This window comes from Oncorhynchus keta, chromosome 17 (assembly GCF_023373465.1).
Source record: "Oncorhynchus keta strain PuntledgeMale-10-30-2019 chromosome 17, Oket_V2, whole genome shotgun sequence".
NCBI lineage: Eukaryota > Metazoa > Chordata > Actinopteri > Salmoniformes > Salmonidae > Oncorhynchus > Oncorhynchus keta.
The window spans coordinates 40,674,337-40,690,607 of NC_068437.1; the positions used below are offsets into that span (position 1 = coordinate 40,674,337).

The 16,271-nt window shown below is 43.6% G+C and overlaps 1 protein-coding gene across 1 annotated transcript in view; it reads left to right on the forward strand.

Annotated features, from left to right (window-relative positions):
- Window positions 1-16,271, forward strand: part of LOC118395829 (protein O-mannosyl-transferase TMTC2-like) — a 178,134-nt gene that overhangs the window by 122,293 nt on the left and 39,570 nt on the right. Inside the window, exons 3-5 of the mRNA XM_035789804.2 lie at window positions 11,367-12,213; window positions 14,447-14,561; window positions 15,101-15,186. Of these exons, the coding sequence (XP_035645697.2) occupies window positions 11,367-12,213; window positions 14,447-14,561; window positions 15,101-15,186 (1,048 nt within the window). The remainder of the gene's footprint in view (window positions 1-11,366; window positions 12,214-14,446; window positions 14,562-15,100; window positions 15,187-16,271) is intronic.

Here is a 16,271-nt window from a genome sequence, read left to right on the forward strand (position 1 = left end):
CGCTTACCCGGCACTAGAACTTCACATTTCATCCACTCAAGAACCTCTCTACAGTTGGGGTGAGGGAAACATGTCGTTTTTACACTTTGAATTAGGCTCTTCATGTTGCCATTAATTTTTGCTAATGATGAGGGGCATTAATGGGCTCTAATTAAGGCACAAGGGGACAACATGGGAAAGGGGAGCCTCACTGACCCTCAAACCAGGGTCTCCTGTCTTTGGCACAAAAAGGAACCATTTCCACAGGAGTGTGTGTGATTGTGGTTTCCTCAGAAGTAGCAGAGCAGATTATTGGAACATCAAATGAGAGTGTGCTGAAGAGGTGGAGTTTGAGAGCGGGGGAGACGGGGAGAGAGGAAGAGAGGTGCTGGAATGTAGCATTCTGTAAGGGGTCCTCTGTTCATTTTGTGATTATGGTTAATAAAGGCTGACCAACAGAACATAATCTGGCGTAACTCAAGGCATTTCAGTTTGAACAGTTTCCAGGCTCTATTTGCGCTCATCATCTAGGGTGAAATTCCTCCTTGGTTTTGTATATACAGTGCCTTGCAAAAATATTCATCCCCCTTGGCATTTTTCCTATTTTGTTGGATTACAACCTGTGATTTAAATTGATTTTTATTTGGATTTCATATAATGGACATACGCAAAATAGTCAGAATTTTGTAAGTGAAATTTAAAAAATGACTTGTTTCTAAAACTTCTGGGGAAAAAACAGGAAAGGGGTCCGTGCATATGTATTCACATGTTTTGCTATGCAGCCCCTAAATAAGATATGGTGCAACCAATTACCTTCAGAAGTCGCATAACTAGTTAAATAAAGTCCACCTGTGTGCAATCTAAGTGTCACATGATCTGTCACATGATCTCAGTATATATACACCTGTTCTGAAAGGCCCCCGAGTCTGCAACACCACTAAGCAAGTGGCACTTGGCACCATGTAGACCAAAGAGCTCTTCAAACAGGTCAGGGACTAGGTTGTGGAGAAGTACAGGTCAGGGTTGGGTTATAAAAAAAATATCTGAAACTTTGAACATCCCACGGAGCACCATTAAATCTATTATTAAAAAATGGAAAGAATATGGCACCCCAACAAACCTGTCAAGAGAGGGTAGCCCATCCAAACTCACAGACCAGGCAAGAAGGGCATTAATCAGAGAGGCAACAAAGAGACGAAAAATAACCCTGAAGGAACTGCAAAGCTCTACAGCAGAGATTGGAGTATCTGTCCAGAGTACCACACCAGCCATACATTCCACAGAGCTGGGCTTTAAGGAAGAGTGGCCAGAAAAAAAAAGGCATTGCTTAAAGATAAAAATAAGCAAACACGTTTGGTCTTTGCCAAAAGGCATGTGGGAGACTCCCCAAACATATGGAAGAAGGTACTCTGGTCAGATGAGACTAAAATTGAGCTTTTTGGCCATCAAGGAAAATGCTATGCCCAAACTCAACACCTCTCATCACCTAAATACAGGGAAATTCTTGAGGGAAACCTGTTTCAGTCTTCCAGACATTTGAGACTGGGACAGAGGTTCACCTTCCAGCAGGACCACGACCCTAATCATACTGCTAAAGCAACACTCGAGTGGTTTAAGGGGAAACTTTTAAATGTCTTGGAATGGCCTAGTCAAAGCTCAGACCTCAGTCCAATTGAGAACCTGTGGTATGACTGATTGATTGCTGTACACCAGCTGAACCCATCCAACTTTAAGGAGCTGGAGCAGTTTTAGCTTGAAGAATGGGCAAAAATCCCAGTGGCTAGATGTGCCAAGCTTATAGAGACATACCCCAAGAGACTTGCAGCTGTAATTGCTGCAGAAGGTGGCTCTACAAAGTATTGACTTCCGAGGGGTGAATAGTTATGCACGCTCAAGTTTTCAGTTTTTTTGTCTTATTTGTTTGTTTCACAAGAAAAAATATATTGCATCTTCAAAGTGGTAGGCATGTTGTGTAAATCAAATGATATAAACCCACCCCAAAAATCAATTTTAATTCCAGGTTGTAAGGCAACAACATAGGAAAAATGCCAAGGGGGTGAATACGTTCGCAAGCCACTGTAGGTTGAAACAGAATGTCTAATCCAATCAATATTAGTATAGAAAGGAAATAAAGTGCTTTTAAAGTTCAGCAGTGAGTACTTCATGTCATTTAATATTTTACCCAGATAACCATGGATGATGAATGTTGTAAGTCTCATGCAGAGTTATACTCTTTGATAGGTAATGTCCTGTCATGTGAAGTGATGCCGTGCCATCCTCTCTCATCTTCCCCTCTTCCTGGCCTTTGCCGCTCTGCTGGAAGCCCCCATGTTTTTATCTTCAATGTTTCACAGTCAATAAATGTCAGATTTTATCTCAACCAGATTCCTGCCTCATCTCTGGTCCATTCCCAGAGTCTCCTGCGGGTTTCTCCATGACTGTCTCTTGGCAGATTCCATTTGCTCCCAAGTAATGGTGACGAAGGGGGTTCCATACCTTCCATACCAGGACCACCTGACGCTGTGGGTTGTGTCTGGACTGTAAGGAGGTTCAGCCATGATAAATGCTTTGATCCAGGCCACTGCTGTGGCTGACCCACTGAAGGTTTGAAAGTTTGACCCTGTAACCCCTCGGACCCTATGGCCTGTGGTCACAACATGACTGCATAATATAAGACTGTTTTTGCCAACATTGGGACCGTTTTCCTAAAGAAATCGAGTCCGCTTCATGTTTTGTTTCCTTTGCTTCCTTACTTCCTAGCATTACGATACTAGTATCATTATAACACTACTGCCTAACATGCGAAACCATCGAGGAAACCTTGACCAGCTGTTGGTAGTCCACAACACATTTTATGGAAGTAAAATAGCCAGCCTCTTATCTTGTCATGGCTGCAAACAATCAGTGTTTTACTCACCAGGGTTCCATGCTTACTGAAAGCCAAAGACCAGAAGAAGATAGAACACAGATTATCCAATAGTACATGACAGGCCAAAAAAGGGCTTTTGCATGTGCTGCATGTGCTGCATGCTAAAGGTTTTGGAGGTCATTCTGTGGTTTAAAGCGGTTGGTTCATATGGTTGGAGTTGTCTCCAATCTATTTGTGTGAAGGAAATCCATGATGAAAGTCCCCCGTTGGACGATCGATCTGGGTAGCGATGAAGATGAGAGAGAGGTCAGTCAGGCCACTTCTCATTTCAAAGGATTGGTTCTATGGGGGGGTTGATCTGTCAGGCTGACTGGATCTGGCAGTGCCCCCAACTACAAACCAGTTGGGAGATTGGCCTCAGATGAATTTGTTAGGTGTTACATGTAGTAGATGGTACTCAAAGTAATGTTGAACGATGGTAGGTTCTAAATGACATATACAGAAGTAAATGTGTGTGGGTTTTGAAAACCGGATTGTTTTTTAAATGTTTTTAACGCTGCCTATTCCAGTCACCAAGCATAATCAATGGCACAGCACCTATCCGACAATTCAGTGGCAGCACTCAAGAATCCTTTCTGGATTTAATTTTCTTACCGGTAGTTTCCACCCCAAGTGTTGAGAAGAAAGGCATTCAAAGCACCAGAAAATACTTTGTGTAAATTGGTCTATTTTGCACTTCATCTCCAAGGATATTTTCTTCACATGCCTGCCTCATAAAAGCAAAATTGTTTCAGTTCTGAACTGATTGAGCCTGAAATACAAAAGAAAAGCCCCAAGCAACCTACTGGGTTGTGCTAAACCACTTATTTCAAGCTAAACTGGATTATAGACAAACGAGACAAAGCTGGAATTCCTTGGCTCACATCATAATGGGGTTGTGGCAATCGGGTACCCCTCGCCGGGCCCCTATTTGAACTTGTGCTTTTGAAAAGGCGGACATTTTAACTGGAGGCATATTAGGGAGACGCACATGTTTGTTTACTTGTGAGATAATAGTGATGGTCCTCTAGTTATCCACCGCCAAGTTTTATTAGCAGGCTCTAATGCATTTCCAGTATGTTCAACTGATATCCTGTTTTGCAGGCAGTGAGGTTAGTCCATATACAAAAGATTTCAGAGGTCACAAATGTGTCAATATCATTAAAGGCTTTTTTCATGTCTGCCGTACTGCCCTAAGGTATTAGCCTGTACTTAACAGAGAAACATCAGAACATATACACACGTGAATAAAGAAAACTCCAACAAACATATGGATGTGGTTAGCATGCTGGTGTTTGACAGTGTGCACCAAGGCTGGGGATTGAGTTAGAGAGAGTTAGCATGACATACATTTGTGCCTGAGCCAGGTAGTTCACATGTGTTGGCCCTGGGCTAGAAAGCCATCAGCAGCACACAGGCAGCAGGAAAGACTCCCTGCCCTTCTAGAGGGTGGTCCCATCACAACAGGGATAAATCTGCCTGGCAGAGCCAGAGGCAGCCGTGCACAGCGAGCTCAGTCCTGCAGAGTGGGGTGGTTGCGTGGCGTTCGTTACGTGGCTACAGTACCTCTTACTCTGGCTCCCTGCCAGCATCCTACAGCAGCTTCAGGCCGGGGTCTCCGTCTACATCCACTTCATCTTATTTACAGTTTCTCCCGCTTGTTTCAATTTGAGAAGTGGCGGAGCTACTTTGCACTGTAATCTTTTTTCGAGTTGGATTTAGTGTGTGTAAAGCCCATGGTGAGATTTGTGGAGTTTTTCAAGCGGACAGCCGACAGGTTCCCGAGAAGTTTATAAGACACAACTGTGGGACCTAACGGCAGGGTGATCTGGGATGTAGGGTGGCCACCAACAATACTGCTGATTTATATCTGTTGAAAAGCATTAAATGTCCCCGTCGCCGCTATCCTTCTTTTATGCATGTCATATTTCAACCCAAAGCGGTGCCTCTTCTCTGTTACTTCATCCCCAAACTAAACCACATGAGAGACATATTTTAGGCTTTTAACTTCCCTTAAACATAGCAGGAACTCCTACAGCTATTTACTTCTCAAATTCTTCCTTTTGAAAGATTATGAATTAAGAATTGAATTCGGGTACATCACTATCATCATTAGATGTGCAGTAGACCCGTTATAATAACCCTGTTTGTTCTACCCATTGCCTAAATTCAGCTCCTCACACCGATACATATGCTGTCATAAGAGCGTCCCAATGTTATCCTGCTCCCAGATCTGGTTATGCTGTCTTGCCAACTCCTGTGGTCGTCTGGGACCAGGCTATCCAAAGGTCAGATCATCTTTAAAGTGAAAGCTGTACAGTAAGATATATTATTTGCTGAATACAAGCCCCAATGTAAAGGGGTGATGACATTGACCATAATCCCCTTCTTTCATCTGTTTATTTTAGTCATAAGCATGGCGAGTCCTTTGAACCGACCCAATGGCTAATCCTGTGGTCAGCTAAAACATACAGTACATGCCACATTCATCTGTCACTCACTCTTCCTTTATAGTCCTATGATACATAGCTGTGCTATTCACCTCGGTTCCAGGGGAAGTGGGCCCTTATTTCTTCCTGTCCTATAAGGCTGCTAACCTACTTTCCGTCTCTCTATGCCTCTGCTTACACATCAGCCCCTCTGTCTTAGAGTTTGTCCTTTCACAGACTCCTGACACAGATACCTTCAATTCGCCACAGCAAATAACACAGTGATATTGGTGTGGTGTTTATCAAGAGATGTAATACTGCAGTCAGTAATGCTGTAGGGAGGGTTTGACAGTGAAGAGGGGTGGTTGTTTGACCGCGGACCCATAACGGACGCAGGCAATGAGGCAGTGATCACTGAGTTCCTGGTTGAAAACAGCAGAGGTGTATTTAGAGGGCAAATTGGTCAGGATGATATTTATGAGGGTGCCCATGTTTACGGATTTGGGGTTGTATCTGGTAGGTTCCTTGATCATTTGTGTGAGATTGAGGGCATCTCGTTTAGATTGTAGGACGGACGGGGTGTTAAGCATATCCCAGTGTAGGTCACCTAACATTACGAACTCTGAAGATAGATGGGGGGAAATTAATTCACATATTGATTGCCCCCCACATGAGACTTTTGACAGTTGGTTTCAAATTAGCAAGAAACGTGGGATATGGATTGAACTGGTGACCTATCTGTTGCCAAGCAACATATTAACCTCTAGAACGGTGGTGGATTGTCTTCCTTTGGATATCATGTTGTGATTTGTCAAAAGTTTTGTTGTGGTTTTGATAGTGTTGCCCTTACACATTGTTTTAATAGGGATGACTTCCCTGAGCGAGGGAGTCTAAGGTAAAGGAATCTTGCTCTGGAGCTGTATGGTAGCATAGCCTACATCAACAGGCTTACTCGCAAAATTAGTACCACATGGCTGAATACATGTTTAATACATGTCTTTTAAATCTCTGGAACTGTCTCTATTTTCCCCCAGCATATGCGGCTTGGCATAATCAACAGCATTTTCCAAGAAGTATTGTGAATAAATTTAGCTCCAACATACCGAAGGCCTATTTCAAGGCAATGACTAGGAAAGCATTGTTGCTGAACAATTTGTGCCTTCACTGAAGAATTGCTGAAAGGCCTAAGAGAGGAAGAGTCTCGGGCTGGCTCTGTCTTTCTCTTCCGTCATTATGTAGCCTGCCACTGGGTACACAGTTAAACTACCAGGCCCTTTTGACATGAGGCCTATTCCATGGGGGCCTAGCCGGCCCACAAAACCATACCAGGGGAAAAGGAAAGAGACTAAATGCCGGAATCCATCAAGATTTGATCATGGTGAATAACAATCTAACACAGGATGCAGTTGAAATAGCAACAGCCTTCAATTCCTACTTTATTGACTCTGTCAGGTTACTGACACAGAACCCCTCCACTGATTTCTTGGGCTCAGTGCTAGTGAATGACACTCAACCTGTCTTCATCATAAGAGAGGTTTCTGAGTCAAAGGTGAACAAGGTGATTAGCTCACTAAAGAACTCTAAAGCCAAAGATGTGTTTGGGATGGACTCTACCTTTCTTAAAAACTACAAAGAGTCACTCATTGGCCCCATTACTAAGGTCACCAACACATCTATTGGTCTCTGTGTGTTTCCAAGGGTATGGAAGTCGGCCATAATAACGGCCATCTTTAAATCAGGCGACCCTGCTGACGTGAGTAACTACAGGCCCATTAGTATACTACCTGTGGTGTCAAAGGTTGTTGAAAAGTGTGTAGCAGAACAACTGATTGCCCACCTCAACAACAGCCCTTTCACATTACACTCCATGCAGTTTGGCTTCAGAGCGAAACACTCCACAGAAACGGCCAACTGCTTTCTTCTGGAAAATGTGAAGTCCAAGATGGACAAAGGAGGTGCTGTTGGGGCTGTGTTTCTGGACCTAAGGAAGGCTTTTGATACTGTTAACCATGAGATTCTCATCACAAAATTGTCCAAGTTCAACTTTTCCACTGATGCCTTGAGTTGGATGAAATCATACCTTGAAGGCAGAACTCAGTTGTGTCAGAGTGAGCAATGAGCTGTCGCCCACTCGTAGCTATGATGTGGGCGTGCCCCAAGGGTCAATACTGGGGCCCCTCCTGTTCAGCCTGTACATTAATGATCTGCCTTCTGTCTGTACTGGGTCTGAAGTTCAAATGTATGCAGATGATACAGTGATATATGTGCATGCAAAGAGCAAACAACAAGCTGCACAAGAACTCACTACTGTAATGGTCCAGGTTACAAAGTGGCTCAGTGACTCGTGTTTGCATCTCAATGTGAAAAAAACTGTTTGTAAGTTCTTCACAAAGAGGGCAACAGATGCTACTGAGCCAGATGTCTATGTGTCAGGGGAGAAGCTCCAGGTGGTATCCGATTTTAAGTACCTTGGCATCATACTTGATTCCAACCTCTCTTTTAAAAAGCATGTGAAAAAGGTAATTCAAATAACTAAATTCAATCTAGCTAATTTCCGATTTATACGAAATTGTTTGACTACAGAGGTAGCAAAACTGTACTTCAAATCTATGATACTCCCCACTTAACATACTGCTTGACTAGTTGGGCCCAAGCTTGCTGTACAACATTAAAACCTATTCAGTCTGTCTACAAACAGGCTCTCAAAGTGCTTGATAGGAAGCCCAATAGCCATCATCATTGTCACATCCTTAGAAAACATGAGCTCTTGAGTTGGGAAAATCTTGTGCAATACACCGACGCATGTCTTGTATTTAAGATCCTTAATGGCCTGGCTCCCCCTCCACTCAATATTTTTGTTAAACAGAAAACCCAGACATATGGCAGCAGATCCACAAGGTCTGCCATGAGAGGTGACTGTATAGTTCCCCTAAGGAAAAACACCTTTAGTAAATCTGCATTCTCTGTGAGAGCTTCCCATGTCTGGAATACACTGCCATCAGACACACATAACTGCACCACATATCACACTTTCACAAAATGCTTGAAGACGTGGCTAAAGGTAAATCAGATTTGTGAACATGGTCCCTAGCTGTGTGTTGCCACTTTCCATGTTGTCTGTAGCTTGTGAGGTGTGGAAACACTTTGTTGCTTTTATGAATTTTGTCTTGCTGCTTTTTGTTCTATGTTGCTCTGTCTGTATGCTATGTCTTGCTTGTCCTATGTTGCTATGTTGCTATGTCTATGGTGCTATTGTCTATATTGTAATTGTTTTTAATAACCTGCCCAGGGACTGCGGTTGAAAATTAGCCGGCTGGCTAAAACCGGCACTTTTACTGAAACGTTGATTAATGTGCACTGTCCCTGTAAAAATAAAATAAACTAAACTAAACTAAAAACTGACAATAGTCCTACATCTATTGATCCGATGATCATCTCGTAGCTACTCTGACACCACGCCAGTTTATATTTGGTTTTAGAATCTCAACTCAATGTTTATTCGAAGAATTATGACGTCTTCAACATATAGATTTGCAACATTTATTTCTGTAATTTACTAGATACAGTTAATAAATAAAGTCGCTATACTAACTACACATTTGGAATGAAGTGATGTTATGTTATAAAGCTACCAATCGGGTTATGGTTGATACGATGATACGATATACTTTATTGTCTATTTACATGGAAATTCATTTTGTGATGTCAGCATTAAAATACACAAACACAACATATTACATGCAGTACGAAAAACTGGAAAGTTAGTACACAAGTCACAAATTTACATTTTCACATCTTCAAAGTTTCTGCGGCCTACTGTCCGACCGTGTGTTTGGCCTGCATCTGTCCTATATCCCACTGTTCAGCAGTCTGGTAGCTGATGGAATGAAACTTGTTCCTTTTCTTACTGAACAGTGGGACCCTTAATCTCCTTCCGGTGGGGCAGCAAGCTTGTGCGTGGGATCTTCTATGATGCGCTTGGCCTTGTCCCTTGCCCATTTCTCATAGAAGCCCTGAAGCCCCCTGCACTGCAACCGGCACAGCTAGGACCCCATGTTCACAGTCCGACTGAGGATACTCTTATTAGCCACTGTGATCTATTTGGCATGGAAAGATGGAAGAGGGGACATCAAATGGACTTAACAGGATTTTCAGCTATACACTAGCCATGGCTTTTCATTTAATGGTAAAGAATGGTTGTGTGTATATTACCAAAGGAATAATGTACAGCACATGGGGATTAAATACTCAATTATGTGTAAGCCTGTAATCTTGAGATCTGTAAGGAATGATATGAATTAAAGACAATTGCAATGATTTTGCCTTTTGGTGGGCCGTCATTGTAAATAAGAATTAGTTCTTAACTGATTTGTCTAGTTAAATAAAGGTTAAATACATTAAATAAATAAAAACGTTGCAGGGCTTTTTGCTGGACAGTTAATCAAATGGCGATGCGGAAAATGTAGATGGACCCCTTTATTATTTATTTATCTGAATTGTTTTGTACTGGCTCGATGCACTCTCACTAGACTACCCATACACCCACACATACTACACTGACACTCCAACACACACACACACACACTACATACTGTACGCTCTCACACACACAAAACACACATGCATGTTGATGCCACACACACCCAAACTCACACATAGAAACACTGTCACACACCAAAAACGCTGCTGCTACTCTGTTTATTATTTATCCTGATTGCCTGATTATCCCGCTACCTACATGTACATACTGTACTACCTCAACTACCTCGTACCCCTGCACATTGACTTGGTACTGGTGCTCCTTGTAAGTATCCTGTTAATAGTTTTTTTCCCTTTTTTTATTTTGCATATATTTGTCCATATTTTTAACTCTCCACTGTTGGGAAAGGGCTCATAAGTAAGCATTTCACCGTAAAGTCTACATCTGTTGTATTCGGCGCATGTGACCAATAAAATTTGATTTTATTTTTTTCATAATGTCCCTATCCTCTACATTGAATCTCTATGGGGAAATCAGTCAATTACTGCATTGCTCGGACATGAAAATGCATGTACTGAATGCTAGCCTCATTGTTGTGTACTGTACCAGTATGAGATCATCCTCTCCTGAATACAGAGCACCACTGCAGGGCACAAATGGATGTTGCCCTGCATGTATTAGCTGACAATATTTTGGAAGGGAAGCCATAAAGATTTCTTAGCAGGAGTGTGACTTTCAAAATAAACCCCATAAGAAAGTCTAGTTGATCCTACAGCAGGAACAGTTCTATTGGGAACAATATAGGCCAGGTTTTTTTCTGCACTCCCACCAACGTGCACAAGTTTCAAACACTCAATACTTCATAATCATTTCCATGCAGGAGTTTCAGAAAGTGTTTAATATCGAGCCTGCATTATGATGAATAGGACTGTCTATTGGCCTGTATTCTGGTGTTTATTTAGTCATGTCTAAGGCCAGGTGCGTGAGGAGAAAGATAACACAGAATAAGGGAATGCTATGATGTAAGACCACATTTGCTCAGCAACAGTCAATGAATCCAGTATAGCCGTGATTATTTTGGCTTGAATCAAAGACAAAGTCACAGGGCATTTTTCCCCTTTCTTTTTGGATTTGTTTGGTTTATAAGCCCCAGCAACAAAGGCATTCACGGTTAACTGATATCTTCCTGTTCATGGGTATTCAAAACCCCACATCACAGCCAAAACATAACAATAAAATCAATTGTAGTTGACTTTCCTTGCAATGCATTCTAAATCTGCAGTCTAACACTTGGCTGGACAAACAGTGCATGAACACAGCTTTTGTTCCAGACAACGTTACATAACAGACTCGCGTTTTTTTTCTTCTAAATTACATTCAATCTTATGCTCGATTTACCAACATGGCCTGGATCAAAGTCAAATGCCAAGAGTCAGAAAAATCACCAACCAACCAGAAAACTACTTTGGCCCTAGCGTCTCATAATATTTTTTTTTGCCTTTGCTGCTAGCTTTCCAGTCGATTGCCGTTCCTCCTAGTTTGAGCTCTGTTGTTGTTTTCTCTCTTCTAGAGGAGGAACGTCCACCTGCTGTTGAGTGTGTTGCTGTTGGCTGCCTGGGGGGCTGTTCTGCTGGCCTACCGCCTCTACTGGATGGGCAACAAACCGCCCAACTTCTCCAACTCAGACAACCCAGCGGGGGACTCCCCATCCCTCCTCACACGGACTCTAACCTTCCTCTATCTGCCCGCCGTCAACATGTGGCTTCTCTTGTGCCCAAACACCCTGAGCTTCGATTGGTCCATGGACGCCCTGCCTCTGATCAGAAGCATCGCCGATTGGAGGAACCTTCATACTTTGGCCTTCTATGTGGGACTGCTCCTTCTGGCTTGGTTTGGGCTTCGCACCCGCCAGGTCAAGGGCAAGGAGACCAACGGAAAAGCCCATCATGTAACCAATGGGAACGGGAGGTCCCACACCAATGGACACAGCTGCCACCACCCCGATGTTCCCAACCACACAAACTCTGAAACAGAGCCTCACACTGCAAGTGCACAGAACGGTACCAAAAAGCACTACGTCACCAGGACTCCACTGCCCACCACTGAAAACGTAGTGGTGTTCTCCTTGGGCCTATTGGCCGTCCCTTTCCTCCCTGCCACCAACCTGTTCTTCTACGTGGGCTTTGTGATAGCAGAGAGGGTACTGTACATCCCCAGTATGGGCTTCTGTCTGCTGCTGGCGGTGGGGCTGAGGGCCCTGTACGTACGGCTGAGGTGGAGCTCCTCCAGGACTGTGGTGGTGTACTGTAGCGTTACCCTGGTCCTACTGTTTGGGGTTAAAACAGTGCTGAGGAACCAAGACTGGCAGAACGAGGAGATGCTCTACAAGTCAGGAATATACTTTAACCCTGCTAAAGGTAATACACAGACAGATCGACACATAGAGACACACTCACACACTCACACAACATCTCAGACTGTGACGTTTGCATAGCCTGAGTGTGCTTTAAAAGGTGTTCAACAGGCTAGTGTGTGTCATGTCAGATGAGCTTTCATGACTTCTGCACTGAATAATGTAGCTTAGAGCTGCCTGAAAAAGGTCCTACTTAGACAACCTTCTTCACTTTAACATTCTCACATAATATATTTACAGGTTGACTGTATGACCTAAAGTAGCATCACGTTAAGTGATAGCTACTTCCTGGATTGAACTAAAGTGTGATTTTCAAGATGTACCCTGAGATGTAATACAAAAAGAAAAACATAAGTAAATTAAGAACAAATTGTTATTTACATTGACGGCCTACCCCGGACAATGCTGGGCCAATTGTGTGCCGCACTATGGGATTCCCAATCACGGCCAGTTGTGAATCGAACTAGGGTCTGTAGTGACACCTCTTGCACTGAGATGCAGTGCCTTAGACTGCTGCACCACTCGGGAGCTCATGAGGAATCATGAGTGTTAAGCGCTACCTCTTAAATTGTTTACAGTATGTCTACTTCCAGACAGTTTATCCTCTCCAGGCAGTATATCATGGCTGAAGGACCTTTCAACACAAGGCCTCCATTGTAAACCTACTAAATCCGTCACTATGGGCAGACTACAGTTTCTCTCCTTTTTACTTTTGGACGGCATCTTCACTGACATCCCTGCTTGACTGGCAATGAGGGGAAACTAGAATACTTGAATATTCAAACATTCAAATTCAGGTTCATCCAAAGATAATACTGAATAACTGGTAGTGTACTAGTGTTATTCTTGAGATAGTGATCCCGGGCTAGGGACAGAGGTAACGGCAGGACATGTTGCGGCAGAGCTGGGACATGACAGCTGTTGATCCTGCCAACACAGAGCAGAGCAGCAGCTACGTTCCTTCCCTGGCTCACTGTCCTCATACCATTTGTGAGTCTGAAATAGTGACACGCTCGTTAAGCATTGAGAATGAGTTCTGTGAGAAAACACAGTAAAAGAGACCTAACAAATTCACAGTGGATGGTAACACCACTTAGAGCATTTTCTGTTCTAGCATATTTATTTTAAATTGTTTAATATTGTGTTTACAATAAAGTTGTTGTCTTTTTTTCTCTGCTTGGCTTTGCTAATATTGAATTTGAGACGTTTGGGATATCTGGCTCAGACGCCTTAACTAATAAATAATGCACAGCTCAAAGGAGCCTTTGGCATATGTGAGCACTCGATACATTTGAATGAAATGCTACACAGGTAACCCGGTAACTACTATAAGCTCTATTTTACTTTCCCCTCCTATACAGCCATCAGGAGAACAAGAAGAAACCGTGTCTAAGGGGATGATTCTTCTCTGTCAGGCCTGTTCACAGTGCTCATACTGTTGCCCCAGTGGGCCCTGGCTTCAGCTGTACTGTATGTAGACACAGTTAAATAGTGTATAAGAGCATAAGCCCATATGCATACATGATGGATTCCAACTGCCCATACTAAGCTGTATTGATTTAGTTTTCAAGCTAAAATATTGAAGGGAAACACTATTCAATAAATTTGGTTGTCAGGCTATGTGCATTTTCCTCTATATGTGAGTTAAAGCAGTAATCGATGTATATGTATTTCCCAAGGAAAATAGAATATACAATTACCACTTGACAACTGAAAATTGCCTACCAGATTCATTCCTATAATTTTCACTATTATGACATTTCAAGACCCAATTTACCTGTCAATTAATCTGCAATCCATTTGACAGTATTGCCATTAATCTACTATGGAGTGTCAGGGGGAGCCATTGTTTTCTTCCTTTTCTGTTAGGGAATAATTGGGCTCTTTGACACACTAACTCCCAGGTGCGCCATCAACTCTCTCTGTCCTCACTCTAAGCCCAATAGTTCAGTAGCAGCAGATATACCCTCTGTTTTAGCCTGCACAATGTCCTCTGAGGAGGGTCAAAACCAGCCTGGTCCCAGATCAGTTTGTACTGTCTTACCAACTCTATACATAGCCTATGTTCATTGTTTGACTTGACATTTGATGTGACCAGGCAAGACAGTACAAATAGATCTGGGACCATGCTCGATAACAAACCGTAAACCCAGGAAGTGATAGTGTGTCCAAAAGGGGCAGGCAGCCATGTTGGTTGACCATGTTAACCTCAATGACTTTATTCCTCCCTCTATCAGCATGGGGCAACCTTGGGAATGTCCTGAAGAACCAGGGCAAGATGGCGGATGCAGAGCAGGCATACAGGAATGCCCTCTACTACCGCAGGAACATGGCAGACATGCTGTATAACCTGTGAGTGTCTATAGACTCTGTATGCATACATGAGCAGGACTGTCTCTCCTTACACACACACACACACACACACACCAGATGGGCTGGTCCATTTTTTGCCTCGAGGGGGAAGAAAGGGCCCGATGTGTTAGAAATACAGGGCCGATTTCTGGTCCCAGTCTGTCCCGGCACACACGACTGTCTAATGATCAGTGGTCTTCACAGAGAGGTAATGGTGCTTTGTATTCCCCCGGGTGCTGTTTCTGTGACAGTAGGTTATTAATCATGCTGTGTCAGCCTGAGGGGAGGACAACAGGAAGCACACAGTCAATACTCAACACTAGCCCCAAGGGCTTTAGATGTTACTCAACAGATCCATTTAGAGAATTAGATTGTTTAGAACAGAACTAGAGATTTGGTAGCACTTCATTTTACAGTACTGTATTTACTAGGAAACTGTATTACATTTAGTTGTCTTATGTTGTGTTATTCAGTCTTAACAGACACACACTTCTGTTGAGATTTGTAGCCATGAGAGTCCCTAACTTTCTCTGTTACAGTGGTTTGCTGCTACAAGAAAACAACAAGTTCTCTGAGGCACTCCACTACTATAAACTGGCCATTGGGAGCAGGCCAACTCTGGCTTGTAAGTACCGCTCCTCTTTTTATTGACCATTTCAAACTCTTGTGTTTGCACAGCGCAGGTGTCCAGGCATCTGCCAATGGGCGAGGGAGGGCACAGACAAGCTTACTCCATTACTGGATGAATGATTGAGTGTTCAAGGACCACTCATGTCAAAATATTCAATTATTACACAATTGTATTTATTATGAATCCCTCTCTCCCTCTCCCCTTTCTCCCTCTCTCCCTCTCTCCATCTCTCCCTCACCCCTTTCTCCCTTTCTCCCTCTCCCTACCTCTCCCTTTCTCCCTCTCTCCCTTTCTCCCTCTCCCTATCTCTCCCTTTCTCCCTCTCTCCCGTTCTCCCTCTCCCTTTCTCCATCTCTCCCTTTCTCCCTCTCCCTATCTCTCCCTTTCTCCCTCTCTCTCTTTCTCCCTCTCTCCCTTTCTCCCTCTTCCTATCTCTCCCTTTCTCCCTCTCTCCCTTTCTCCATCTCTCCCTTTCTCCCTCTCTCCTCTCTCCCCCTTTCTCCCTCTCTCCCTTTCTCCATCTCTCCCTTTCTCCCTCTCTCTTCTCTCCCTCTCTCCATCTCTCCCTTTCTCCATCTCTCCCTTTCTCCCTCTCTCTTCTCTCCCTCTCTCCATCTCTCCCTTTCTCCCTCTCTCCTCTCTCCCTTTCTCCCTCTCTCCCTTTCTCCATCTCTCCCTTTCTCCCTCTCCCTATCTCTCCCTTTCTCCCTCTCCCTATCTCTCCCTTTCTCCCTCTCTCCCTTTCTCCATCTCTCCCTTTCTCCCTCTCTCTTCTCTCCCTCTCTCCATCTCTCCCTTTCTCCATCTCTCCCTTTCTCCCTCTCTCTTCTCTCCCTCTCTCCATCTCTCCCTTTCTCCCTCTCTCCTCTCTCCCTTTCTCCCTCTCTCCCTTTCTCCATCTCTCCCTTTCTCCCTCTCCCTATCTCTCCCTTTCTCCCTCTCCCTATCTCCCTTTCTCCCTCTCTCCCTTTCTCCATCTCTCCCTTTCTCCCTCTCCCTATCTCTCACTTTCTCCCTCTCTCCCTTTCTCCATCTCTCCCTTTCTCCCTCTCTCCTCTCTCCCTCTCCCCCTTTCTCCC